Below are 25,378 nucleotides of genomic sequence, written 5' to 3' on the forward strand. Positions count from 1 at the left end.
TGGGTCAATGCTCAACCACTGAGCCACACTGTCTGGGCTAATATAATTGTTTTTTTAAAACAAGGGGAAACTTATATTTCCCAGGCATTTGATCAGGATCCGTGTTCTGTCTGTCTTTGTACTCTCCCCGCAGACTTCTATGTGCATTTGTTTGAGCTGATAGAAGGTAATCAGGTTCCCATAACTAGACGACACAACTCACTAGCTGGGGCTGAGGCTGGAGCCCGTCTTCCCTGATGCACATGGCCATGTGAAAAGAGAGGCTATAACTGAACGTTGGAGCTCTTGGAGCAAGGAAATAAGGGATGGGCTCGGGGGAGGCAACTGATCACGTCTGAGACAGTTCATGCACTTTCATAGCCACATAGTCACATGCCGCTCCCGATGCTGTGATGGCTGCCCTGTCCCGTATAATAAAAGGCTAATGTGCAAACTGTCCCCTTGACCGGGAGTTCTACCAGGAGTTTGACCTGGGGACGGGGCCGGCCCACCAACCGCCCACGCCCCCCCTCCCCCACTGGCCCAATCAGCCCCGATTGGGGCGGGCCAGGCAGACCCCACCCATGCACAAATGTGTGCACCAGGCCTCTAGTAAGATTATAATAGAGCCAGACACTTCCTGTCACCCAGTGACATGGTAGCGACTGCAACATTGCAGTGCAGCACATCTCAGCTGCCCACAGCATCCAGTGCAGGGACATGCTGCACAGGCTTGTGGCCAGGAGCAGCAGGCTGTTGCACGTAGCCCAGGTGTGCAATAGGCCATGCCATCTGCACATGGGTGTGTGTACAACAAGAAAATCGCCGAGTGACCCATTTCTCAGAACAAAACCCCGGTCCTTAAGCACCACATGACTACACAGGCAGACCTTGGAGATACTGCAGGTTTGGTTCCTGACCACCACAATAGAGCAGATACCGCAATAAAGCGAGTCATGTGAATTTTTTATTTCCAAGTGCACATAAAAGTTATATTTACACTATACTGTCGTCTGTTAAGTGTGCAGTAATATTATGTTTAAAAAAACCCAATGTACTTACTTAAATAATACTTTATTGCTAAAAAGATGCTGACCATGACCTGAGCCTTCAGCAGGTTGTAATCATTTGCTGGTAGGTCTTGCATGGAGGTTGATGAAACCACAGTATCTACAAAGCACAGTAAAGCAAAGTGCACTAAGAGGGAGGCTGCCTGTCATCAGAACTTGAAACACCGTGTCAGACCTAAAGGACAGTAAAAAGACCCAGTAGTTGAGGAACCTGTAAACAGGAAGACAAAACAGCAGAGGGGCTTTCTTTTTACGTTGTATTGCAATGACGGATTGTCCAGGACTCACAGCTCCGTACCACACAGCTTAGACATGATCGCTGTAGCCCCAGGAATCTGCAGAACTGGAGCTCTCAGCTGCTAACTCGCCACAGAGAAAACTGGGAATAACAAACCCATGACATCGTCCGTGTTCAGCAGTGTACCTTCCTGATGAACTTGTCAGGATCAATTAGTTGTAAAATATACTGCCTGGTATTTGAGTTGACCGCCTTGTAGCTATAATTGTATGTAAAATGAGAATTACCCTTGTTCCTAAGGGTAGTGCTGTATGTGAATTGTAGGTAATATACCGTCAAGAACTGGTGCCCAGCACTTAGCATAGCCTTGGAGCACACTGTCCTGTGTTACCGATAACCATTCAGTTTAACATGTCAGAGTTACTTTAGCTCTGCTCTTTCTCTTGCCCTTCTCCCAAGCCCATATATTTACTTGTTAAATTCTATAGATTCTGTATTTTTAAAGTGACTCAAAATTAGTCACTATGAAACATCCCTAACCTGACTCACTGCGTCTCAGGCTCCTTTCAGAACTCCTCCCTATTTCCATGCCTCCAGGTGTATTTTAAGTTGTTTTCTGGACATTTCCCTGAGGAGAGTCCCACTTCAGCGTCTCAAGTGAAAGCTGTTTTTTCTCTCAGATCCTGATGCCTCAGAGCCAAGAGGCAGGGTAGGCAGCCCCAGCTCCTGGACATGTCTGCTGTCTGGACGTACAGTGCTCTACCTCTGGGTCACGGCAGCCTGCGGTTCTGGCTTGTTCCTTCTCATTGCTGAAGACCTGAGCTCCGATCACAAGCTTCCTCTCCACTCAGCTCCTGGCATCCTTTGTGACGTCAGAATCCATGCAGGTAATCATCCAGGCCGTGCTCGCTGTGCACAGTTCTGATGTGTACAAATTCTAGTTACCATAGCATTAGCCCAGTATCAGCCGTCCCCGAACAACTCGGTTCAGATTTCAGCTGCCACAGTCTATTGGCTGTGAGTAATTTCGGAAAGAACAAACTCCACGTTAGCTCCTCAGTCCATATGCCACTGTGTGAGCAGCAGATAGCGTCAGGGTCCTGTTTTCAGTCTGTCAGTCTGTCAGTCAGGGCCACTGCACATCTTCGCTCAGCTCTTCACCTGCAGCCACTTGCTTTCCGCCTGTTACAAGGATGGGTTGTGCTTCCTCCCATCAGAGGCTGCTTGCCTTCTGGCCTTCTCAAGGGCTGCCTTCCAGCAGCCATCACCTCTTTTCCAGCATCACGATTTCTCACCCTCCTGCTGAGTCATTCTTGGCAGCATGCAGACGGGCTCTAGATTCTCCTATCTTCAAAACAGCCACCCAGCTGACCTCTTTCTTTCTTGCTCTTTCCAAGCAAGCTTCTGTCCCTACTTGGATCCAATTCCTAGCAGCCTATTTCTTCTTGACTTCAACCTAGCTTCTAAAACTGCTACTACATGGAAATATCCTGAAACAATTAAGATTGCTAATTGCCCTCAAATGCTGAATAAAATGGACATTTATCTGTCCTCCTCTAACTCACCTTCTCAGTTGACGTAGTTGGCCAGGCCCTCTTTCTGAAACACGACAGTGCTTGACACTTAGTTCCCTTCCTTCTCCTCTATCTCCATGAGTATCTCTGGCCTCATGTCTCGGGCCTTCTCCTCACCTGTGTCTGCATCGTCAATGGTAAGTGGGCTCATAGTTGTGTGGCCTTTTCACTTCAACACTGTATTGTTAGTGCCCAACTCAGGTCTAACTTAGTAAATAGTAAGGCATTATATTCCTGTCACCTAACATAGTCCTTAGTTCATAGTTGATTTCCATAAAATATTTGTGAAGTCATTGAATGGGCATTGTTATTCCAATCCTACAAGCGAGGAAATGGAGGACCTGAATTAAATAACTTACCCAGGTCGCACAACTAGTGAGTGGCACGCTGGTTTTCAAACTAAAATCTTAACTTCACACCATACTGCCTCTCTGTGTAGCTTATCCCTAACTCCTAGAAGCTTCCTTCATCTATCCTATTCTCAAGCCAAACTGGAATGATTGATGTACCTGAATATGCCTCCTGTTTTCCCACTTCTAAGTCTTTTTGGGCTTGAAACCTTATTTCTGCTTCTAGTAGTACCTTTATCTGTAGCTGTCCTACTAATCTTTTACTTTTCAAATTCCATGTCAACCTTAAACATCTTAATTCTAGTTGTAAGTAAATTTTCTTCCACCTAAACGGCCTTTACGTATAATTGTATATTTATATTCTTTCAGCATTGAAAATACCTATGGGCTGGGATTGTAATCCACATAGTGACTCCTTAACATTCTACCTTGAAAGGCTGAATCAGTGTTTGTTGACTTGGAATGAAGAGTTTTAAATGTGTATTTGACTAGGCAGGGGTCCTCAAACTACGGCCCGCGGGCCACATGCAAATACAAATATTGTGTTTGTTCCCGTTTTGTTTTCTTCAAAATAAGATCTGTGCAGTGTGCATAGGCATTTGTTCATAGTTTTTTTTTTTTTAAACTATAGTCCGGCCCTCCAACGGTCTGAGGGACAGTGAACTGGTCCCCTGTTTAAAAAGTTGAGGACCCGTGGACTAGAGGCATTTCCCAAGGGAGAAGAGTAGAACCAAAAACCTGAATATATAAAAATATTTATAGACATAACATCAAACACTCTCTCTCCCTCTCTCTATACTAGTATATATATTAAATTCTATCCAGAGGCTGACTGAGGGCTTTGATCACTTAAGAGAATTTGGGGAAAAGCTTTTGTTGCTTCTTGGCGGATTTAGGTCCGTTTTCTTCACTGGGTTTGTGGATGCTGAGAAGTCACCTATTAAGAAGGGCTCCTGGTGGCTAACTGGGCTCAAATTTAAAAAAACACTAGAGTTTAGCAGCCTTTTCTGCACCGGCAATTCTCCTGCAAGCCAGGCATCAGAGAGAAACCTGCACCAAACTGCTGCCTTAGGCAGAAGTTCCTGCTTCAACCAATAGGACTGAGGCTCTCCTCATCCAATCGGAGCTCCCCATCTACATCTCTGCCCGCCCCCGTCAGCATCTTCACAAAGCAACTTTATTCTGACCAATCAGGACAATGCCTTTTGGACCAATCAGACTTCGGATTTGGAGCAGTCATTTGCATGAGGACAGACCAATGAGGGGCCAGGGGCAGAGACTGGTTTACAGAAGGCAGCTCCCCTCGGGCGGGCGGAAGGCTGTTGTGCGTGGGGAGGAAACAGCGGAGGTGAGACCGCTGACCCCATCGCAGAGCCGGCGCCAGGGGCCTCCCCACGGCCCTGCCGCTTCTCACGGTGCCCTCTGGCGATGGAGCTGACACGCTGCGGAGCTGGGCCACGCCCTGCAGGTCATCACCGAGCTGTTGGCGCTGCATTCAGCCTCCTCCGTCCTGCACCCCACACTGGGGGTTCCTGTCGGTGGAATTGGCACCGACTGTCAGGATCTCGATGGGGAAACGAGCTGGTCTGACCGAGAAAGCCAAGTCTGACCCAGTTGCAGTTTGTGAGTCTGAAGTTGCTGGTGATGCCGGATCTGATGATGCCACTGGGAAGTGGAAGCAGACCGTTTGCATTTATCGTTTTCTGTTTCCAAACTTTCTTCTGCTGAGTGCAAGCCAAAATAATGAGTGAAAGGGGAGCCACATTGAACCCTGACTCCAGGCACATTCTCTGTGGTCCCCGAGCAAGTCACACACATTCTAACGTGGAGGGGGTGCGGCGTCCGACGCCCTGGGCGTTTGATCCCGGCCGAATGCCCTGCCGAAGCGCTCGCGGCTCGTGTTTTTACAGGGAAGGCCCGGAAGCGGCCGAGCGAAGCCGGAGCGGCTGGGTCCGTTCGGTCCCAACCCAGCGGCTCCCGGTCCCTCGGCCCCTTGCAGGGCCTGCCTTGTGCTCGGAGCCCAGCGCGATGACCTTCAATGGCCTGAGGTTAAGGCTTCTCCCCTTTAGACGAGAAAGAGGTGCGATGACGGGCCGAGGCGAGGAAGCACGGCCGGAATCCGAACGTCCTGTGGCCTCCGCGGGTCCCGTCTGACGGGCAGGAGGAAGCGCCTGCAGCCCTCGGAGCTGCCGTCCGGCCGGCCCTGGAGCCGTCGCGGCTCCGGTCCTGACGCTGCTGCACGGACAGCGGCATGGCAGCGACCTTCTGGATCCGCGCGCCCAGGGAGGTGGACGGGAATGAGCTTCCGGCGGAGCCTGCGGGGTCCCCGAGCGCGCGGTGCGGTCCGTCCGCCCGCGGAGAACAAAGGCGGGCGGGGGCGGCGGTGGGGACGGGCCAGGGGAGGGGAGCGAGGGGAGGGGACCCCGGCTGACGTGTGCTGGGCCGGGCCGGGGGCGCGGGCGGGGGCGGAGCCGGGCCGGGGGCGCGGCGGGAGGTGGGGCGGCGCAGCGCGGGGAGCGGCGGGGTGTGCGCGGCGCCGGAGCTCGGCTGCAGGAGCTCGGGCTGCGGGGCGGCGGGCCCAGCGGCGGAGGGAGCGGCGGGCGGCGGCGCGGGGAGCGGGAGTCGGCGGGAGCGGGCGCCGGCGGCAGCGGGCGCGGGAACCGGCGGGAGCCGGCGGCGGGGGCTGGGCGGGAGCGGAGCCGGGCGCGCGGCGCTGGCGGCGGCCATGGCGGTGGCGGCGGCGCTGGCCCGCGGGGCGCGCGGCGGGAGGGGCCGGCCCCCGGGCGGCGGGCGGGCGGAGGGGGCGGGGCCGGGGCGGCGGGCGGCCCGCGCGGCGGTGGTGGCGGCGGCGGCGGCTGGGCCGAGGCGGCGGCGGCGGAGGAGGCGGCGGCGCGGGGCGCTGGGGCTGATGGCGGCGGCGGGGCCCGGGGCGGCCCTGTCCCCGCGGCCGTGCGACAGCGACCCGGCCACGCCTGGAGCGCAGTCCCCGAAGGTGAGGAGGCGGCGGGGGGCCGGGCCTCGGGAGGCGAGGGACGGGCGGGGGCGACCGAGGGGCCCGCTCGCCACCCGCCGCGGCCCAGCGACCCGCGGGCGGACCCCCGCCGCCCTCTCGGGGGTTCGCGCGCCCGGGCCGTGGGGGGTCGTTTCCGGAGGCCGCGGCGGGCGGGCGGGCGGACGGACCGCGGGACGGGCCTGCGTGCCGGTGCCCCCGGGGCTGGGCGGCCCAGGACCCCGGGCGAGTCCCCCCGCGCGTCCCGGGGCCTCTCCTTGGGGGCCCCCTCCTGGGGGTGCGGCTCGCAGGTGCGGGCGCCGGGCCGCGGTTTGAACCCGCGGGGAGGGAGGAAGTGACGCGAGCCCGCGCCCCGCCCGGAGTGGAGGTCCGGGAGCGGGAGGCGGCCCGCGGCGGCGGCCGGGCGGGTCCCGGACACGCGGGCTCCCGGGTCGGAGCTGGCGCCCCCGGGTGCGGCCTCCGCCGGGGGTTCGGGTCGCGAGTCCAGTGTCGGCGGAGGAAAGGGGTCCCGCCGCCCCGAGGACTTCGCGTTCTCACTTCCGGTGTCTCCCGCGGGCCCCATTGCTCAGCCAACGAAAATGTCAACAAATTGACGCAAAAACCATTAAAACCCCGGGCCTCGGTGCGATAGGAACCAGCGGCCTCCGAACGCGTCCGGGGCCGATGACTGAGTGCGACGCTTCCGCTCGGACGCGGTTGCCGGCGTGTTCGGGGACCGGGGCAGACGGCCCGCCGCCGGGTGTCCGCGGGCGCACGGGCTCCTTCGTGGGAAGTTCACTGTAGGAGCCGGAGGGAGAACCGGGGCGAATTCCTGGCGGCTGGAGCCCTTGGAAACACTGTCATCACCATCATATTGACTCTCTTTCCACGGGCGCTGGGTTATTCGCCAGATAAACGCCCTGAACGCGCCTGTGCAGGTGCTAGTTCCGCCCTCTCGTTCGCCAAGCCCCACGGCGCCCCGGCTCAGGTCTGCACTCGGGGGGCTCGGAGGGCTCCCCTCGGCCCTTCCGCGTCCAGCCCGCTCCCAGCAGCCGGCCGCTTCTGCAGCTTCCTCGCCTTGTAATGTGGGTTTCACAGCATAACACCAGTCCCAGGGGGCCGCACGACCCAGGCTTTTTAAAGAAATCTGTTGAGCCTTTTGTTCATTAAGCTTTAGCTAATGTGTGAGTAAATGCATTCCCTGTCGTTTGATACCGCGTTCATTTTCTTAATGTAATGGTCCGACTTACAGCCTTGACATTGTCATCATGTAATGGGTGAGGTCACCTACATTGGTTTAAGCCTCTTTTTTCCTGTGGGGAGGGAGTTGCCATGTAGAGTGATGACTCAGGTAGCTGGTGGCCCCGTGCACGGATTCATGCACATTGAAAGGAAATTAATTAGAAGAAATATTTTAATATTGCTTTTTGCCCTTTCTCAACATAACCCACGGCCGAAGGTGGAATGTGCGGCCCCACGAGGAATTGGGCTCCCTCCCCTCTGGTTCTGGGCAGCCTTTTATATATATATATAGATGTTTTTGCTAAATTTTTGCAACATAAGAAGAAAATTAACAGGGTTGGTAACCTCTTTCTAGTCCTTGTGTGTCCTCTGAGATATAAGTTCCTAAAACAGCCAATTAAGGTAGTCCTGTAAACCAGCTGTAATTTGAATTAAACACTAAATGATCCATATACTTTACTTTTAGCTGGCATAGGAGGCTTGCTTGAATTTTGAGTATCATATCAATTTCATGTTAATTTTCATTAAACTAGAAGGCATTTTAACCTTGGTTGTAACCTCAGTTGGTAAGAAAGCAAAAGTAGATTTAGATTTATAGGTAAATTGAAAGGTATTTTTAAACTGTATTGAAGATCAGTTTTTTAGCTTTTTCCAGGTCTTGCCCATGCCACATTCTAGGCCTCTTGTTAATTATAATAGAAAGTTAACATTTGTATAACCAGTTGTCCTTTGCAAGTCTCTGAGTCTTGTAACCAGTCTGGGAAGTACCTTTCTTCCGTATTATTTGTTCTCTGACTGTTTAATCTTTAACATGTTTAGGATGACAATGAAGATAATTCAAATGACGGGACCCAGCCATGCAAAAGGAGGCGGATGGGCTCCGGAGACAGCTCCCGGAGCTGCGAGACCTCCAGCCAGGACCTCAGGTACTGTCCCTCACGGCTTGTCATAGCTCTGTGGTGTGTTTCTCTCCTCTGCTTAGCTCTCCCTCCTCCGCCCCCAGCCCTGGAAAAGGCCGTCCTCAAAAATTGTAGAGTATGTTTGTCATGTTTTACAGTGTGACACCAAAGTGGCTTTTGTTCTCAGTGCAATTTTTTTTTTAATTTGGTAAAATGCACATAAAATTCACCATTTAAACTATTTTAAAGTATACAGTTCAGTGGCATTAATTCCATTCATAGTGTCGTCTAGCCATCACCACCACCCATTTCCAAAACGTTTTCACTACCAAAAGCAGAAACTGCATGACCATCAAGCACTAGAAATTCTTGTTTCCCTGCTCCCCAGCCCCTGGCAGCCAGCACTGTGTCATTATGAATGTGTGTATTGGAGGCACCTGGTGGAAGTGGAATTATACTATGTTCATTTTGTGTCTGGCTATGTCTTCCGAGCACATCCATGTAGTAGCATGGATCAGACTTCTCTTTACGGCTGAACGATGCTGCGTTGTATGGAGGTGCCATGTTCGCTTATCCATTCTTCCACTGAGGGACGGTGGGTTCCTCCCACCTTTTGGTTGTAATCATGTTGCTGTGAACATTGGTATATACGTACCTGTTCGGAGTCCTGTTTTCTAGTCCTAGTTAGAGTTTGTGGTAATTTTGTTTTCCACAGGAGATGCACCATTTCATATTCCTACCCAGAGTGTACAGAGTTTCCAATTTCCTATCCTTACCAGTTTATGTCAGCCGAAGGTCACTGGGGTCAATTCAATGCCAATAGGAATTCTCAGTTTGGGGTGCAGCGAAGGAAACTTCATTCAGTGCAAACAGCCGCCCTGGGACCAGGCTCCCCTCCAGGAAACCACTCGGGGGGGGAAACAGTTCTCAGTGGTAGGTGGCAGCTTGAGGCCGAGGGAAGCTGGCTTATGGAGACAGAATTCCCACCCCTAGTCCCTGGTTGGTCTGTCCTGTAAATGAGGGGTCCAAATCCTTACAGATTGATTAGGCGAAAGTCACTGTCCTGATTGGGCAGATAAGAGATGCTCTGATTGGTTCGCGAGGAAGGGTATGGATGTGGCTGTCCCACAGGAATCCTCAGGAAAGCCTCCGTCCTATTGGTTGAAATGGGATCCAGGGAAAGCCTCCGTCCTGTTGGTTGAAATGGGATCCAGGGAACCTTCCTAAGGGCTGGCCCAGGCGCAGGAGCAGGCAGGCACCCCTGCAGGGAGGCCCCTGTGCAGAAATGTTTGCGAGGCTCTTTTTAAATTGGTTTTGTGTTTTCTGATTTAAGCCCTTGGAGTCACCGGAAGCCCCTCTTCGCAGGCGTCTTTCTCGGGGCCCACAGTTACTGTCTGGTGTCTTTGAGAAGCTGCTTTAAAGCCATGGCGTGGCCTCTCCCTGCGATGTGCTCTGAACGTCCATAACGACCAGTGATGTGGAGCATCATTTCATGTGCTTATTCCCTCTTGTGTATCTTCTTTGGGGAAATGTTTGTTCAAGTTCTTTGCCCATTTTTAAATTGGATTGCTTGTTTTTTTGTTGTTGAGTTGCAGTTTTTTATATCTTCTGGATATTAATCCCTTATCAGGTACACGATTTGCAAATATTTTCTCTCATTTTGTGGGCTGTCTTTTCATTCTGTCGATTATGTCCTTTCATGCACAAGTTTTTAAATTTTGTCAAATTCCTCGTTATCTTTTTTTTTTTGCTTGTGCTTTTAGTATCATATCTAGAACCTATTGCTAAATCTGTGATGGTGAACATTTACCCCTATGTGTACGTCTAAGAGTTTCCTGGTTTCAGTTCTTGTATTTAGGTTGTCGGTCCATTTTTTGAATTAATTTTTGTATGTCATATGAGGTCAGGGTCCAGTGTCCCAGCACCATCTTGGAGAAAATGTTCTTTTTGTTCATTACTTTTTCTGGATTGGTGCCTAACGTCGTGTCACCTTCCTGCCTCTGGTACCCGCTGGGGAGATTCGGAGGTTGGGTCGGCCTGGGCCCAGGAAGCTGTCGTCTGCCGTCGAGGATGGGGGCTGATCGCAGGGCACTGCCCCAGCAGACGAGGTCCGGTCTTTGCCTCTGGATTTGTGGCGTCAGTGAGAACAAATAACTATGGGTTATAGTTCAGTTTATTGAGAAATAGGTTTTTACGTCCTGCTTTCTCGGCTTCTTGAGACTCACTTCACATCTTGAGTGGATGAAATAGCAGCTACGGGTGTCAAGCTCACGAGAGAGAACTCGGAACTGGTGCCTCCACCCGCTTGGGCCTTAACGCTCCGAGGCTGGGCTCTCTGTGGTGTGCAGAGGGCAGCGTTCCCATCGCCCTTTGTTTTGGCGTTCCGGGTGGTGGTTTCTTTCCCTCCACCTGCTGCATGGTTTCCTGTGATAACATACGGAGTCCTGGGAATGTCTTTGTATTGCAGTGTTCTGGAGGACTGAGAATTAAATAATTAAAATAGTTTTTCGGTCCTGGCTGGTGTGGTTCAGTGGGTTGGGCGTCATCCTGTGCACCGTGAGGTTGCGCGTGTGATTCCAGTTCACAGGGCATGTGCCCGGGATTTAGGGCTCTTTCCAGTGGGGGGCGTGCAGGAGGCAGTCAGTCGATGGATGTTTCTTTTTTGCTTTAAATATATTTTTATTGATTTCAGCGGGAACGGGAGAGGGAGAGAGATAGAAACATCAATGATGAGAGAGAATCTTTGACCGGCTGCCTCCTGCACACCCCCTGCTGGGGACCCAGCCTGCAACCCGGGCCTGTGCCCTGACCAGGAATCAGTGGAACCATCACCTCCTGGTTCATAAGTCAGTGCTCAGCCATTGAGCCACACCGGCCAGGCCAAAAAAAAAATAACCTTAAAAATAACATTGCATAGAAGCCACATGTAAGGCATAATGTGTATCTGTGTCTAGCTTTAGCTACTACCCAGCAGAAAACTTGATCGAGTACAAATGGCCGCCCGATGAGACGGGGGAGTACTGCATGCTTCAGGAGCAGGTCAGCGAGTACCTGGGGGTGACCTCCTTCAAACGGAAGTACCCAGGTACCGAGTCTCAGTTCCTGTAACAGGTTGATCTGACTGTAACTGATAGTGATGTTTTTGTTGGGCTGAGTGTGGATTATCTATGTGCTTATGTTCCTCTGCTGGCCGATCTCCGTTCACTCTGGCCTCCCAGCACCTCTCTGTGTATCAGTTTGTTCCTTTGCCTTCTAAACTGATTGAAAAGCAAAATGAGGGCGATAAGTTTCTCGGGGAAACTTTTAGAAAAATAATTGTATAGCGACACGAGCCAAGGGCTTTGGTTCGTGCCCATTGCTTCGCAGCCCGAGGGGAGGAGGCGCTACGTACATGCACAGGGTCCGAATTCGAGAAGGGCTGTATCCTTCAGCTGTTTTAACGGGATTGGCGATGAACCTGCTTGCTTTGAGTTATTCTATTTTGAGTTTCATTTTAAATTTTATTTCTTGAATTTAAAGATTGATTCTGTGTATAACACTTGGAATATATAATATGGAGTACTTTTTAAAGTCTTGGAATATTTTAACTTTTTAATACTTTTAAAAAGTGTTTTTAGCTTTAAAAAATCTTACAAATGCATAATGTTACACATGCAAACAACTCCTTGTAATAGTTTTTTGTCTTTATTTTTTTCTGGAGATTTAGAGCGACGAGATTTGTCTCATAAGGAGAAACTCTACCTGCGAGAGCTAAACGTCATCACGGAGACGCAGTGCACCCTAGGTAACCGGCGCTCCCTGAGCTGGAGAGCCGTGCTTATCCTTTTCCTAAAGCGTCCTGCCGCATCAATAAAATACATGGAATTATTCTAATGCCAAGTTATTTACTTTATTTTTGATTACTGTTAAAATAAGAAGGAGAACGGTGTATTTCGTGACAGTACCATTTTCTAATAACAGTCACATCAGTGTTAAAGAGTGTGTGTTTTATGTGCAAGATTTGTTTGGTACTTTTTAGAAGTATTGATCCATCTCTCTTAAAAGGCACATTTTATTCCATTTTTAGTTCCGAATAGTTACCTCCATGCTTTACTTGTAATTTCCCTTTTACAAATATGTTAATGCAGCATGGCTACTTTTCATACAACTGAGGAATTTATCTCAGCAGTTGTTGTCATCCGATGTTGTGAGATTTGGAAATTCCCCGTCGGACTTGTGTTGTGTGCCAGTGCTTTAAGACTAAGAACTGTAATATATTGAAAATTCTTCGTTTTTTTCATCTGACATCCTATGTTATTGCCACTCGTTAGTATACATGATCATTTAGGCGTTGTTCTAGTGAAGGGATAGATGTTCATAGAACATAAGATCGTACAAAAGAAGCATTTGGCAGAAAAATTGATTTTTTTGCCTTTGCAATGTTGGTAATTTATTTCTCTTTAATTGTTTGACTCTATATTATGAATTTATTTTTATTCTCAAAGTATTGAGATATTTTGCTTGATTGATGGAAGCCTTGTACGTGCAGAGTAGTTTGAATGAGAAGCACATTGTAAAAAGTGGTTTTGCTCATTTAACTTTAATTGGGTTTCTTAACCTGTTTTTGGTCTAAAATAGGTTTAACTGCATTACGCAGTGATGAAGTGATTGATTTAATGATTAAAGAATATCCAGCAAAACATGCTGAGTATTCAGTTATTCTGCAAGAGAAAGAACGCCAGCGCATCACGGACCACTACAAAGAGTACTCGGTGAGTGTCCAGGTGGCTGGCATCGCTTACTGGGGTTGGGAGACGACACTTTGTGGAGTTGTGTGTGACTGCCACCGGCCATGCTTTTATCTCAGCAAATGCAGCAGCAGAATACGCAGAAAGTGGAAGCCAGCAAAGTGCCCGAGTATATCAAGAAAGCCGCCAAGAAAGCCGCGGAGTTCAACAGCAGCCTGAACCGGGAGCGCATGGAGGAGAGGAGGGCCTACTTCGACTTACAGACACACGTAGGCACCGCCTCTCGCAGCCCTGCACCTCGCTTCCTGCGCTGCCGCCGAGCCTCATCCCTGCTTATCCCTGTCACATTCTGTGCCAGCGGCCGGTCCTTTTCTCCCAGAACTTAGGCTGTCATTGTTAAGGATGGCCGATGATGTTAAGGTTACGTGTGTGCGTGTGTTTGTGTGCACATGTGCATGTCAGTGCAGGTATGCACGTGTGTATACACACATACACGTGTGCGCATGCATGCACATGTGCACACATGCACTTACGGGTGTGACTGTGCACGTGCGCGCATGTTTATGTGGAGTATGCATGCTTGTGTGTGCACATGCACTTACGGTGTGACTGTGCACGTGTGCGCGCACGTTTATGTGGAGCATGCATGCTTGTGTGTGCACATGCATGCATGTGTCTGCATGCATGTATGCATGTGTGTGTATATATGGTTGTTTGAAAGTGTGTGTGTGCTTGTGCGTGCGCATGTGCATGTGTGTGTGCCCATGTGCAGTGTCTTTGCTTTGTGGAGTGCATTCTGCTGAAGGGACTGATGCTTCCTGTGTGCTCTGAGGGTGGTGGTCCGATTTCCCTATCAGTTCGCTGACCTTCCCTGCCTGTGAGGTTGGAAGTGGTTTTCCTTCCATTTCACAGACCAGGACGCTGAGCTGCCGGGCCACAGGGCTGTGGAGTGGGTGGGTGTGCCTTCCCTCGGAGCACGGCCGCGGGAGAGGGACCGAGCCCCCCGGAGAGCAGGAGACTCCACTGTGCCCCTAGGCGGAGCTCCTCACTCTCTTCCGGTTTGGCTTCTGGGGGCGTCCAGCGAGGGCCTTCCCCTAGCGCCTTGGTCCGAGCCTGGGCTCAGTTTTGTGTTGCTCTTGCCGTCCCCCAGGTCATCCAGGTGCCTCAAGGGAAGTACAAGGTGTTACCAACAGAGCGGACCAAGGTCAGCTCCTACCCGGTGGCCCTCATCCCCGGACAGTTCCAGGAATATTACAAAAGGTGGGCAGTGCTTCTTGACCGTCCGCCTTGAATGCTGGGCACCTCGGACCCTGGAGGGCCTCCTCAGGGTTCGGCTCCCACCTCCCTGCGTTGTCCGAGGTCTGTGTCTGTGCTCTGTCTCCTGGGTCTGTGGTGGGAACTCCCTTCAGCCAGGATTTGCTTTCAGGCTGAGCATCTGCTGGCGGAGCCTGGCGGCCCCCTCCTTGCCCATTTCCTGTTCTGTGGGCAAGCTCCCTGGAGCGAGTGCGTGCCCCGCAGCACTGGAGTCACGAGGACGTGCGGGGAAGGCAGCGCGGGCACAGCTCAGACCTGGGGCTCCTCTCACAGCAGCCTCCGGGCCGCGTGCAGATAAAGTTGGAGAAGCCAGGGCTTTGCCTGCACAGGGCGTGCAGGGCGGGCACGCCCTGGGCTGCAGCCACACCCCTGCCCTGGCCTAGCCTGGCTCCTCTCCACCCCATCTCCCTCCCGGCCTGAGTGAAACCAGGACCAGCACTGACAGGGTCATGTGTCAGACCCTCAGCCTCTGCTTCGGCTTTAGACCCATTTCCTTAGGACAGAGAAGGTGCCCTAGAGAGCAGAGTCTACGTAGACGACAGGACAATACTGTTTGCAAGTCACATTTAAATCATGGGTCAGCGAGATCTCTAAAAGTTTCTGGGGACCAAGCCATGTGCTTTGGGTGTGATGTCTTAGTTGAGGGGGCGGCTGGTGCGGCGACTGGTCATGGGGAGCGAAGGTCACAGGGAGCGCCCACCGGGTGTGCGGTCAGCTGGCTGCCGTCCCACCCCGTGCAGGTGACATGGAGATTCCCTTTCCTAGAGCACATGCTTCACAAATTGCTTTCTATAACTTGCTGCTGAACATTTTTCTTTTTCTTTTATTTCATTGATTTCAGAGAGGGAGAGAGAGAGAGAGACACCCATCAACTGCCTCCCGCACACCGCCCCCTGGGGATGGAGCCCACAGCCGGGCCTGTGCCCCGACCGGGAATGAACCTGACCTGGTTCCTAGGTTGATGCTCAGCCACGGAGCACACTGGCTAGGCCTGAGTGTTTTCTTAATCGCATCACGGGCCAGGCGCTGCCACGACTCACGGGGGCTGGTCACTGAACCCTCCGTGTCCCCGCTCTGCGTGTGAAGTGGGAGAGCACCCGGGCCGGGCCTGGGAGGGGTCCTGGTCGGGTCTGTGCCGCTGCAGCTTCACCTTGTCTGCCGACACTTGCGTTCCGTTTTGTTTTGCTTGGGGCTGAGGAGAGGAGGCGTTTGGCGGTTAAGAATCGGTGCACGTCTTACGCGCGGTCTGGTGGACGCATGGTCATGCCTTTTATTTATTGTCACTCCCGGGTCCTCAAAGGGACGTCTCACTCACCGCCTCGCATCGTTTCTCACAAGTATTGGGGTTCGTTGAGAAGGTGGAGGCTCTTCACAGCTCGAAGATGAGCCGTTCCTGTTAACTGTGAAGGGACCTGAACATCTCTGCCTCCAGGTACTCGCCGGATGAGCTGCGCTACTTGCCACTGAACACGGCTCTGTACGAGCCGCCGCTGGACCCGGAGCTGCCGGCGCTCGACAGCGACGGCGACTCGGACGATGCCGAGGACGGGCGCGGGGACGAGAAGAGGAGGAACAAGGGCACTTCGGTGAGAACCTGTCCTGGGGAGGGGTCTCCTTCCCTTGCACGGGTGCTGGCTGCTTGCCGGGAGCGTGGAGTCCCACTGGTGTCGCCGTCCTGTCTGAAAACGGCCGTCGCGTGTAGACGAGCTGCATGGCCTCTGTAAGCCTCATGTTGCCCTGGTCGTTGCCACGGCAGCGCAGGCAGGGGTGCCGCCCCTGGTGACAGCCGGCACTGCGCCATCTGGCGTGGGGCGCTCCTTCCCGGTGTCCTGTTGCCTGCGTGGTGATGTCAGGCTCCTTTAGGGACACGCTGAGGTTCCGTTATGCTGGTGGGTTTTCCTGGATGAGGCTTCCCCAGCGAAATGCATTGGCCCCCGTGTGCGCTGTGGAGTGCAGGACAGGTTCTGATTTACTCCTCACTGCTCCTCCGCGGCCCCCGAACCTGACAGGTGCTGCCGTGGGGCGGGCAGTGGCGGCTGAAACACGTTAGTGACCGGCCGCGTTTACAAGGAGGAGGCCGCCCAGTTAGTGCCGTGACTGCCCTCCTCCTGTCGCGCCGGCCGGCGAGGGCACGCCTCGCTGCCTCGACCACGCTGCTAGCGGGGGTGTAAGTAACCCAACATTTCGGAGGGCACCGCGACAGCTTATGCCAAGATGGACAAGTTCCGCAGCATGCGATCCCATTGCAAATACACTAAAAATGTGCCCAAAGGACCCAGTCAGATGCTGACAAAATTTAATTAGAAAACAGATGTCCATTGGCGTGTTAATAGTGTTTTTTACTGTGGAAACTAGAGGTGAATCTCATGTTCACAGTGGGGGAATGTGTTACACCTACATGATGGAAACACAGTCCAGAGAACACTTAATTATGTGACGAAATGCACATAATGCTTCAAGAAACTAAGGCACAGTTCACACACATGCACACAGTGTAATCCAGTTGTTTTGTAAAACCAGGGCCCATGTGTTGTGAGTGACTGGGTGTCTGCGTGTGCAGACATGGTATTTTAATTTCCAGTTTTCGGAGATTATATGAACATAACGCCGCTTTAAGCAGGAAGTATTAAGGTAAAAAGTGAATTAAGTGACCAGATACTGAACTCCTAAACTTTGAGCATCAAAACTATGTCGGTGACCTGGCCCCACGCGTCTACCAGGAGACAGGTGTGCAGGGCGAGCTCGCTCAGTGACCCCTGTCCCTCAGAATGCCCGTGCACGTCTAGAAGTTTCTTTTTAAGCGATACTGTTGCATGGAGCGAGCAAGCTCCCGTGGTTCGGCGCGCGGCCTGGGCTGCGATGGCCGCGGAGGCGACTGTCCCTGGGGAGGCGGGCTGGTGCGACAGGTGCGTGACTCCTGCCTTGGCTCGTTGTGAGTCTCCACCAGGTGACGTTTCTTACATTTAGAATGATCTCTTCGTTTGTAAGTCGGTGGAACGTGAGCGATGGTTGGAATGTGTTCTGTGGTTTTCACGATTCCCTCAAACCTGTGTGAATGCCAAGGAATGTGCCTTTGCCCGCAGGACAGCTCCTCCGGCAACGTGTCCGAGGGCGAAGGCCTTCCCGACAGCCAGGAGGAGCCCCTCCCGGGGAGACCGCGGCCCAAGGACAAAGCGGCCACACCGAGGAAGGACGCTGCCAAGCGCTCGGTGCTGCCCAAGTCCGCCCCCGGGTACAAGGTAGAAGAGAAAAGCCCCTGACCAGCCTCCTTCCCGACCAGCCTCTCCCTGAAATGTTTGCCTTTGAACCTCCGCGTGGTGGAGCCGCTGCTGCCGCGCTCGCCCCTCTGGCCTGTGCTGTCCGCTCCTCCTGTCGGCTCTGTCTCCTGGTGGCTTCCTGTCACTTTGGCTGTGGTTTAGCTTCTGTTTTCTGTATGTGTACAGCTTCTAAGAGAACCTTTTTTTTTTTTTTTTTTTTTTTTTGCTTTTAAATAATAAGCAGGCAAGTATGGGCTTTTAAAAAATTATTTTCTAGGCAGGACTTGACACTTTGTTTCCTCGGAGTAAAGGCCGTAGCTGTCGGACACCGTGCGAACCCTGGTATGTAGGAGGAGGCGCCGCGCAGGCCTCCGTCGAGCGCCCGCTGTGACCTGGGGTGGTTTCAGCCACTCGTCAGGCTCCGCTGGCTCTGAGGGAGGTAGTAAGACCGACTGCAGTCGTGGTGTTAGCATCGCTGGGCAAGAGCGTGTGGAACAGTGTTTCCGGGGGCAGCGGCTCGGTGCGCCTGTTCCGTGTTTGGTCCGGCTGCTCTGAGTCGGGCAGCAGGCTGTCGGCGATACCATGGTGTCATTTCCGCCCGATGTCCGCTTCCCCCTCGGAGGGGTAGGCGGCTGGTAGCGGGGATTCAGGAAACCACCCACGGGGCAGGCTGCACAGGTGCATGCTTTGGGTGGCGAAGTGAACATACAGTGTTTGGGTCTGGAATGTGTCTGGAATGCCTGTTACTGTGGTTAGGAAGGTGTTTGAAAGGGCTGTTAGGAGTGGGTGGTGAGGTTTTGCCGAGTGGAATTGTAGCGCTGTCCTGAGTCAGAGCTGGGACTGGAGGGAGAAGAGCAGGTCCCAGGAGCCCCAGCGGCGGCCCAGAACACCCCCCCCCCGCCCCCCCCCCCCCGCCACGCGGCCTTCCCCTGAGGGGAGCAGTGTATTCCACACTAGGTTAGAAAATGCCTTTATGTAATCAACTGACACACTCGTGTTTTTCAGCCTTGGGCAGACAATGCAGCGTCACCCAGCAGGGCTGGCTTCCAGGCTGTTGACAGGCAGTGGCTGTGTGATTTTTATACTTGTATTCACATGTATAGCTTATATCATTTTTTAAACTAAAGGTTTAAGTTAACACTTAAATCACTGAAAGCAAATGAACTCCAAAGATTAAGTTTGGAAAGTTAGTGTGCGGGTGCCACACGTGGGCTGTGGTCTGCGGGGAATGGCCACGAGCGGACTGGCCGGGGTGGAGACTGTCAGTGACACGGGAATCATGGCCAGGGAGTGGGGACGCGTGCTGTGGTGACTGACTGGAGGACACAGATCGCCTCCGTCCGGACTGGCGGGAGCCTGGCTGCGGAATACGCACTGGGCCTCCCGGACGGAACCGCGTCAGCGTTTCACAGTCTGGGACAGCCAGTGTTTGGAGTCAGTACCCTGATGTGAACACGTTTGTGGAAAGTTAACCTCTATGAAAGTATTAATAAGCCAAGATGTGCCTAAATAGGATACTTCAAGCCGGAGGTCACGGATGTAAAGGTTTAAATGCGCCTGATGTCTTGCTTGCCCTTAACCCGTAGGACAGTGTTGCTTAGGTCACGTTAACCTGAGATGAAAGCGTTCTTGCTAGGACTCAGGCCCCGTCACCAGTACAGAATTAAGCTGTCTTAGTGCTACCGTGAAAGTCTCACTCACCTTCGGTTACGTTTTCAGCAGGAAAGCAGGTGTGTTTGAGCCTTTAGTTGGCGTGCTGACAACTACTGGGATGAGGATTAGTTTTCTTGTCAGTGAAGCTGAGGTTGTGGTAGTTACAGTGGAACCGACTTATCGTCAGACATGCCAGGGGTGTTCTGTTCATTGCTCTTTGGGGGGCTCTGCCCACTCCCCATCCTGCTCCCCTGAATCCCCAGTCCCTGAGACGCCTCCCCGCTAGCGACTGCTGTCGCGGGCCAAGTCCTGGCGTAGACACTGGCTTCTCTGTGCTGAGCCCGGCAGCATCTCAGAAATGCTGGAAGCGCCCTCTCATGTGCTCCCCCTCCCCGTCTCCTCCCGTCTCTCTGTTCTCAAGATGAAGACTGCCGGATAAGGAGAATTGTAAGTGGTTTAACATACATGATGTTAAGCGTAGAAGTTAAACCTAGGGTTTCCTTGGCGTCCCTTTTATCATAGGTGCCTCGTGTATTTCAGTCATTGTGGGACTTGATCTAGAATGTGAACGACTAGCCTTTCGACGTCTGTAAGGGTCTCCTGTGAGACGCTCTCCTTATAGAATTCCGTGTCGTGCGGCTCCTTCCTGGACGCGTCGCCATCGGCACGGCGAGTGCGTGTCTGACCTCAACTGCGGGTGTTAGAGAAGCGTGACTTTCACGTGCAGTGCCGGTAACGGAGCCGACAGGTGGTTCTTATCTGGGTAGACGGAGGGGTCGCTTCCGCTGTACATTATGGCAGTGACAGGTCTGACCATAACGGAACCTGCACTGGGTCCTGGGGGGTGCTTCCTGGCTGTTTTCACGGAGGCAGGGAGCCTGCGAGCCTGATGCGGAGAATGTAGCTGTGACCACAGGGCACCACACTCCAGGCTGAGGTGTGAGCCTGTGGCAGGACCCTCGCTGGGGAGCAGGGTATGAAGATGCACAGGAGGTGTAGGTTAGGTAACGGTCGTTTTATATGTATGTTTTACTTCCGTATTTATTATTTTGTAGAGCTATTTGTGATTGTTTAGAGTTACTGTTTTTATTATATTTATGTATAAGGTTGACTTTTTAAAATAAATAAGACAAAAATTATTTTTGAATGCCTCTGTCATCTTTTGCAAAGAAAGACAATTTGAAAAGTAAAAATGCTTAAATAATGTAAATTAAGAACAAATTGCGTAGGCGAACAGGTTTGAAAGTGGCAGTGAGCCGTGCCAAAGACGGACTTCTAAATGCAGTCAGAGTTCTGTTGGGCTTCTCTGTGGTTCAGTCAGGGAAATGCAAGACGCATCTGGCTAGGCTGGACTGAAACAAATGTAATTCTATTTAAAATGACTCTTCTCCCCATGTACACACGTGGATGTGCCCCAGTGGCCCTTGGCCACATTGCCTCTTCCTGCCCATAGAGCGCGAGCGAGCCTCGTTCCCGCCAGGCTGTGCTCAGCGCCTCCCGCCTGGTGGTGTCGCGTGCGGTGCCCCTGCCCTGCCCTGATGCCCAGGGGCCACCGATTCTTTCGAAGCCCAAATGCCTCCATTGGATTGAGCATGCTTTTAATATGAGAAGTGAATGGTGCTCAAAATATAAGGGCGTTGAGCATGCTTTTAATATGAGAAGTGAATGGTGCTCAAAATATCAGGGCATCTGTGTATTTCTATTAAGTGATCATTATTTTCTTGTCTGAAAACTTTGTTTTATATCTTACTAGAGACCCGATGCATGAAAATTCATGCAAGAGTAGGCCTTCCTTCCCCCAGCTGCCGGCACCGGCTTCCCTTGGGCTGCCTGTAGGCACCTGGGACCCAGCTGGCTTCCCTCGGGCCCTGGCTTCGTCAGGAAGGACGTCCGGAAGACGTCCGGTCTGATTAGCATATTACCTTTTTATTATTATAGATACCGAATGCTTTGCCCCTAAATATGGGCTCTTTTATTATTTATTAGATGTACAAAGGAAATAATCTCACAACTTGGTTTTCCACAAACATTTGTGCACATGACAGTCTGCATGAGCCGTCTTTCAATAAAAAACGTTAAAACCTTGGTTTTATAACTTAGATTTCATAGATGCAGTTTTACAACTTTGGCAGATGTGTTTAAACAAAACCTGTGCATAAGCTGCTCACACTGAGTCTCCTCAGTGAGCCTGGCTGAGTGGGCAGGGCCACGGGAACTTGGGTCTCCTCGGTAAGTGGTGCCCTGGTGTGGCTGTAGTCTTCCCTCTGGTTCGCTGTACGGGCGCAGGAGGCCCAGGAGTCCTGACGCGGGATCCCCGCTGACAATTTAAGGTGAAATCTGAGGCTTTGGTCACGTTACGTCTTTCGAAAAGGTCCTCGGTAGTGAGTCACCAAAGTAACGTTGAGGCAATAGTGAAATTCCTTTTGAACCCACAGCAGGTTCTTCCGGCATGAATTCATAGCCCTCTTCTACCCTTCCAGCCAAAGGCCATTCCCAATGCTCTATGTGGAATTTGTCTGAAGGGTAAGGAGTCCAACAAGAAAGGGAAGGCTGAACCTCTTATACACTGCTCCCAGTGTGAGAACAGCGGTAAGTACCACCCGTCTGCTTGCCGTTTTAACCACCTGTGTGTTAGCTGTCAGCTAGACTTGCCCCAGAGAGTTACCAAGTATTAAAGGGTCATTTGTAAGGCGTAGGTTAAGTCCATGCGTTTTCTTCCAACTCTGCATTTTCATTTCTCTTTGATGATCTTAACCATCGTAGTAGCCATTCTTGAGAACTCACAAAGCAGCTAGCAATTTATTAGCCATTTTAAGGTAAACATTCCCTGTGCTTGGTGAATCCTACTAATCTTGGTTTTGGTTTAGGCCATCCTTCTTGCCTGGATATGACCATGGAGCTTGTTTCTATGATTAAGACCTACCCATGGCAGTGCATGGAATGTAAAACTTGCATTATATGTGGACAGCCCCACCATGAAGAGGAAATGATGTTCTGTGATGTGTGTGACAGAGGCTACCACACGTTTTGTGTGGGCCTCAGTGCTATCCCATCAGGTAACGATCACAAACGAAAGGCCGGCCCCTGCGAGGGGTTCTCCCAGCCCTGACCTGAAAGGCGGCACACACACCAGTGACATGTGGGCCTGTGCAGTGACCCCCCCCGCCCCCACGTCCACCTGCCGTCCGTGCCCGGCCCTCCCAGCCAAGGACACTGGTGTCAGGGTGACTAGTCCAGGTTTGGTGTCGAGCTCAGTATGTAGAATGAGCCACTGTTTTTCTACTAAAATAGCTAAAACGACAGCACCCCTTTTTTTTCAAAGCCTTGATTTTATTTTCATATGTCATGGACACAGTTAACAAAATGATTCCTATGCCTTTGGACATATTGGTCCAGATTTCTATCAACTGAGGCAGCATAACAACCCAGGTAACTTTAGAAGGAACACAAAATTAAAGGATATATCACAGTATCTGGACTGGAACATCGCACACGTAATTGTGCAATGTCAGACCTCACTTGCATAGTTGACGTGTGTGTGACGCTGTAAGAAAAAAGGCCAGAACTGCGCTTCCTGGGAATCACTAAGAAACAAGCAATTAGGTAACTACCTGAAGTCCTGCAGTCATTCAGACAAGCACCGAGGGCAGCTGATCCCCGTGCTGTCAGACACTGGGTCCGTTTAAAGCTGTGTCCGCCTCGCCCACCAGGACAAGGATGCTGAGACACAGCTGCCGTGAGCAGCAGCGAAAGGGCTGAAATGGGCGAGAAGTAACAGGGTATGTTAGGATACCAATGGCTGAGCTTCCTGAGCCTGTAGGGCTGGGTTTCAGAAAGGGGGAGGATGTCCTAAAGGTCCACAGCACTGCTCGCCCGCGCCCCCACCTGTCTGTCACTTGGCACTGACGACACTGATTATCTTCCGAGTTCACACTTTTCTCCTTAAATTAAGGAACACAGTAGTGCCCTTCCTCCCACAAACCCAGAGGAGCAGCATTTGTGATAGCAAGGAAGGAGAGCTCAATGGGTTTACAATTCAGCCCTAAAAAAATTACATTTCATTCTCTATTAACTAACAATTTTTCTCCTAGGTCGCTGGATTTGTGACTGTTGTCAGCGAGCTCCCCCAACACCCAGGAAAGTGGGCAGAAGGGGGAAAAACAGCAAAGAGGGATAACATAGTTTCTTGACCCCAATACTGTAATATGCATTTAAGTGAATTATTTGGTGCCAACTTATTTCCAGTTCTCATTTTTATGCCAATAAAAGATTTTTGAAATGAACTCTGTGCTTAGAATCTGCAAGTTGACTCATTTCTGTTAAAAGCTGCTCGTACCCTGGGAACCAGTTTCAGGTAGAGAAACGGTTCATCTTCCAAAAGGTGGTTTCTCTCTTAGTATCGTGGCTTCTTTGGAAATTCAGAGGGAAGTATTAGGCAATTTCATTTGAAATAATTATTCCTCCATTAGCCTGGAAGTTGCGATTATTTTTAGGCAGTTTTCCTAATCTTTATTGTTTCTGGCCTACCACGGGGACCACGACATGGTTTAGTAATGGGAGACTCACAATAGGCAGGCGGAGAGCTGGGATGGGGAGCAGCTGGGTGAGAATGTCCTTACCGCCAGGAACACCTGCCCTAGCTGGTGTGGCTCCGTGGATGGAGCGCCGGCCTGCGGACGGAAGGGTCCCAGGTTCGAGACTGGTCAGGGGCACATGCCTGGGTTGCGGGCTCGGTCCAATGTGCAGGAGGCAGCCGATCAATGATTCCCTCATCATGGATGCTTCTGTCTCTCCCTCTTCTTTCCTCTCTGAAATCAATAAAAACATCTTTAAAAGAGCCAGGCACCCCTGCTGGGCAGGCGGGCCGCCCTCCCGGCGGGTGTGGACCGCAGTCCCTCCTGCCAAGGGTGCAGACTGGCGCACACACTGAACTTGAGACTCACGAGTGACATCACGCCGTCGCGCTTACTCTGGCGGGGCTGCTGCTGCGGTTTCTTCTTCGTACACCTGTCCCCGTCCCCGCCGCCTTGCTGGGCCGCCACCCGACGCTGGTGCGGGGAGCGGGGGCATTTGCTGGGCACGCGGCTCTTACAGGAATTCTGAGCTTTAGAGAAAGCAAGCACCGGGCTTGCGGCTCCTGCGTGTGGGGTCACTGAGGTAACACGCGGTATGGCTTTGTTTGGGAGGAGATCCCGGCCTGCACGGTCACGGACGACGCGACGGGGCCGCGCCGTCAGAACAGGATCTCCAGGAGCAGCTTCAGGACGCCCAGGAGGAGGGTCCAGAGCAGCGACTCCTCCTCCCGCGACGCGCCCTCCGGCTCGTAGGCGTGCGTGTGCCCCGCCTCCGCGCCGTCCGAGTACGCGGGGTCCCCGAACGGGTGCCGCTGGACCGTGCGGTCGAAATACACCTTCATCTCGAACTCGCTGTCCCGGTGCGACGGGTGCCCGTACACGCCGATGCCCACGGGCCGCTGGAAGTGCGCGGGGACGGCCACCACGTCGCGGCCGCAGGTGACGGCCTGCAGCTCGTAGTCGTCGAAGCTGGGGTGCAGGGTGCGGTCCGACACGTACAGGTCGGCGTCGCCGCGGAGGCTGCGCATGGCCAGCACGATGCGGCCCTCGTGGTTGAGCCGCAAGTAGCTGTAGTTGCCCGCGCCCACCTGCCCCTGCACCACGTGCAGCAGCACCCACTCGGCCGGGACCTCCTCCTCCTCCTCCGAGGCGCCCGCGCGGGACGCCGCCGGCAGCAGCAGCAGCAGCAGCAGCAGGGGCAGCAGCAGGCGCGGCGGCGGGGCCCGCGGGGCGCCCTTCCCGGCAGCGGCCATGCCCGGCGACGCCCGGCGCGCGACCAGCTCGTCCTGCGGAGACACCACGGTGGCCGCGCTGAGCACGCCCGGGGCGGCGCGGCCACATCGGGGCCCCCTCGCGGCCCGGGGAGGGGGAGGGCGGGCGGGGCGGCCGGAGGGACTCACCTCCGTTCCCCCAGGGGCCGGGCCGGGCGGCGGCGCCGCAGGAGCCGGAAGTCAGGCGGCGCCCGGAAGTGGGGTGAAGGCTGGGGAGGGAGGACGCTCCGGAAGTTGTAGG

General features: G+C 52.9%; 3 protein-coding genes across 8 annotated transcripts in view; 2 read left to right on the forward strand and 1 right to left on the reverse strand.

The window, feature by feature from the left end:
• DYNLT2 (dynein light chain Tctex-type 2) overlaps positions 1-2,155 on the forward strand; it is a 16,086-nt gene extending 13,931 nt beyond the window's left edge. The window contains exon 5 of one of the 3 annotated variants that reach the window (XM_059699808.1): positions 1,968-2,155. In XM_059699808.1, the coding sequence (XP_059555791.1) occupies positions 1,968-2,000 (33 nt within the window). In that variant the 3' untranslated portion in view covers positions 2,001-2,155. The remainder of the gene's footprint in view (positions 1-1,967) is intronic. The other 2 variants (XM_059699810.1, XM_059699812.1) reach the window with 2 other exon arrangements.
• Positions 2,154-23,575, forward strand: PHF10 (PHD finger protein 10). Of its 3 annotated transcripts, none has more exons than XM_059699803.1 (12): positions 2,154-2,174; positions 8,262-8,368; positions 11,296-11,426; positions 12,042-12,125; positions 12,959-13,092; positions 13,188-13,337; positions 14,219-14,328; positions 15,815-15,968; positions 17,466-17,621; positions 21,773-21,881; positions 22,160-22,348; positions 23,384-23,575. In XM_059699803.1, the coding sequence occupies exons 1-12, from the start codon at positions 2,169-2,171 to the stop codon at positions 23,467-23,469; spliced, it is 1,416 nt and encodes a 471-aa protein (XP_059555786.1). In that variant the 5' UTR covers positions 2,154-2,168; the 3' UTR covers positions 23,470-23,575. The 3 variants fall into 3 exon arrangements, with proteins under 3 accessions (XP_059555786.1, XP_059555785.1, XP_059555784.1); XM_059699802.1 differs by lacking the exon at positions 2,154-2,174 and adding an exon at positions 5,735-6,203 and having other exon boundaries at positions 12,048-12,125; XM_059699801.1 differs by lacking the exon at positions 2,154-2,174 and adding an exon at positions 5,922-6,203.
• On the reverse strand, positions 22,634-25,347 carry C6H6orf120 (chromosome 6 C6orf120 homolog). Of its 2 annotated transcripts, XM_059699813.1 has the most exons (3): positions 25,267-25,347; positions 24,236-25,152; positions 22,634-24,100 (listed from the first exon to the last, which is right to left on the reverse strand). In XM_059699813.1, exon 2 carries the CDS (start codon positions 25,117-25,119, stop codon positions 24,526-24,528), a length of 594 nt encoding a protein of 197 aa, XP_059555796.1. In that variant the 5' UTR covers positions 25,120-25,152; positions 25,267-25,347; the 3' UTR covers positions 22,634-24,100; positions 24,236-24,525. The 2 variants fall into 2 exon arrangements, with proteins under 2 accessions (XP_059555796.1, XP_059555797.1); XM_059699814.1 differs by lacking the exon at positions 25,267-25,347 and having other exon boundaries at positions 24,236-25,247.
• Between the last annotated feature and the right edge of the window lie 31 nt (positions 25,348-25,378).

The sequence above is a fragment of the Myotis daubentonii genome, chromosome 6 (genome assembly GCF_963259705.1).
Source record: "Myotis daubentonii chromosome 6, mMyoDau2.1, whole genome shotgun sequence".
Taxonomy (NCBI): domain Eukaryota; kingdom Metazoa; phylum Chordata; class Mammalia; order Chiroptera; family Vespertilionidae; genus Myotis; species Myotis daubentonii.

Coding starts and splice junctions, on each gene's coding strand:
- PHF10 (XM_059699801.1), top strand. CDS start 5,937: ATGGCGGTGGCGGCGGCGCTGGCCCGCGGGGCGCGCGGCGGGAGGGGC. Junction 17,622..21,772: donor AGTCCGCCCCCGGGTACAAG/GTAGAAGAGAAA, acceptor CTACCCTTCCAG/CCAAAGGCCATTCCCAATGC. Junction 22,349..23,383: donor CCTCAGTGCTATCCCATCAG/GTAACGATCACA, acceptor TTTTTCTCCTAG/GTCGCTGGATTTGTGACTGT.
- C6H6orf120 (XM_059699813.1), bottom strand. CDS start 25,119: ATGGCCGCTGCCGGGAAGGGCGCCCCGCGGGCCCCGCCGCCGCGCCTG.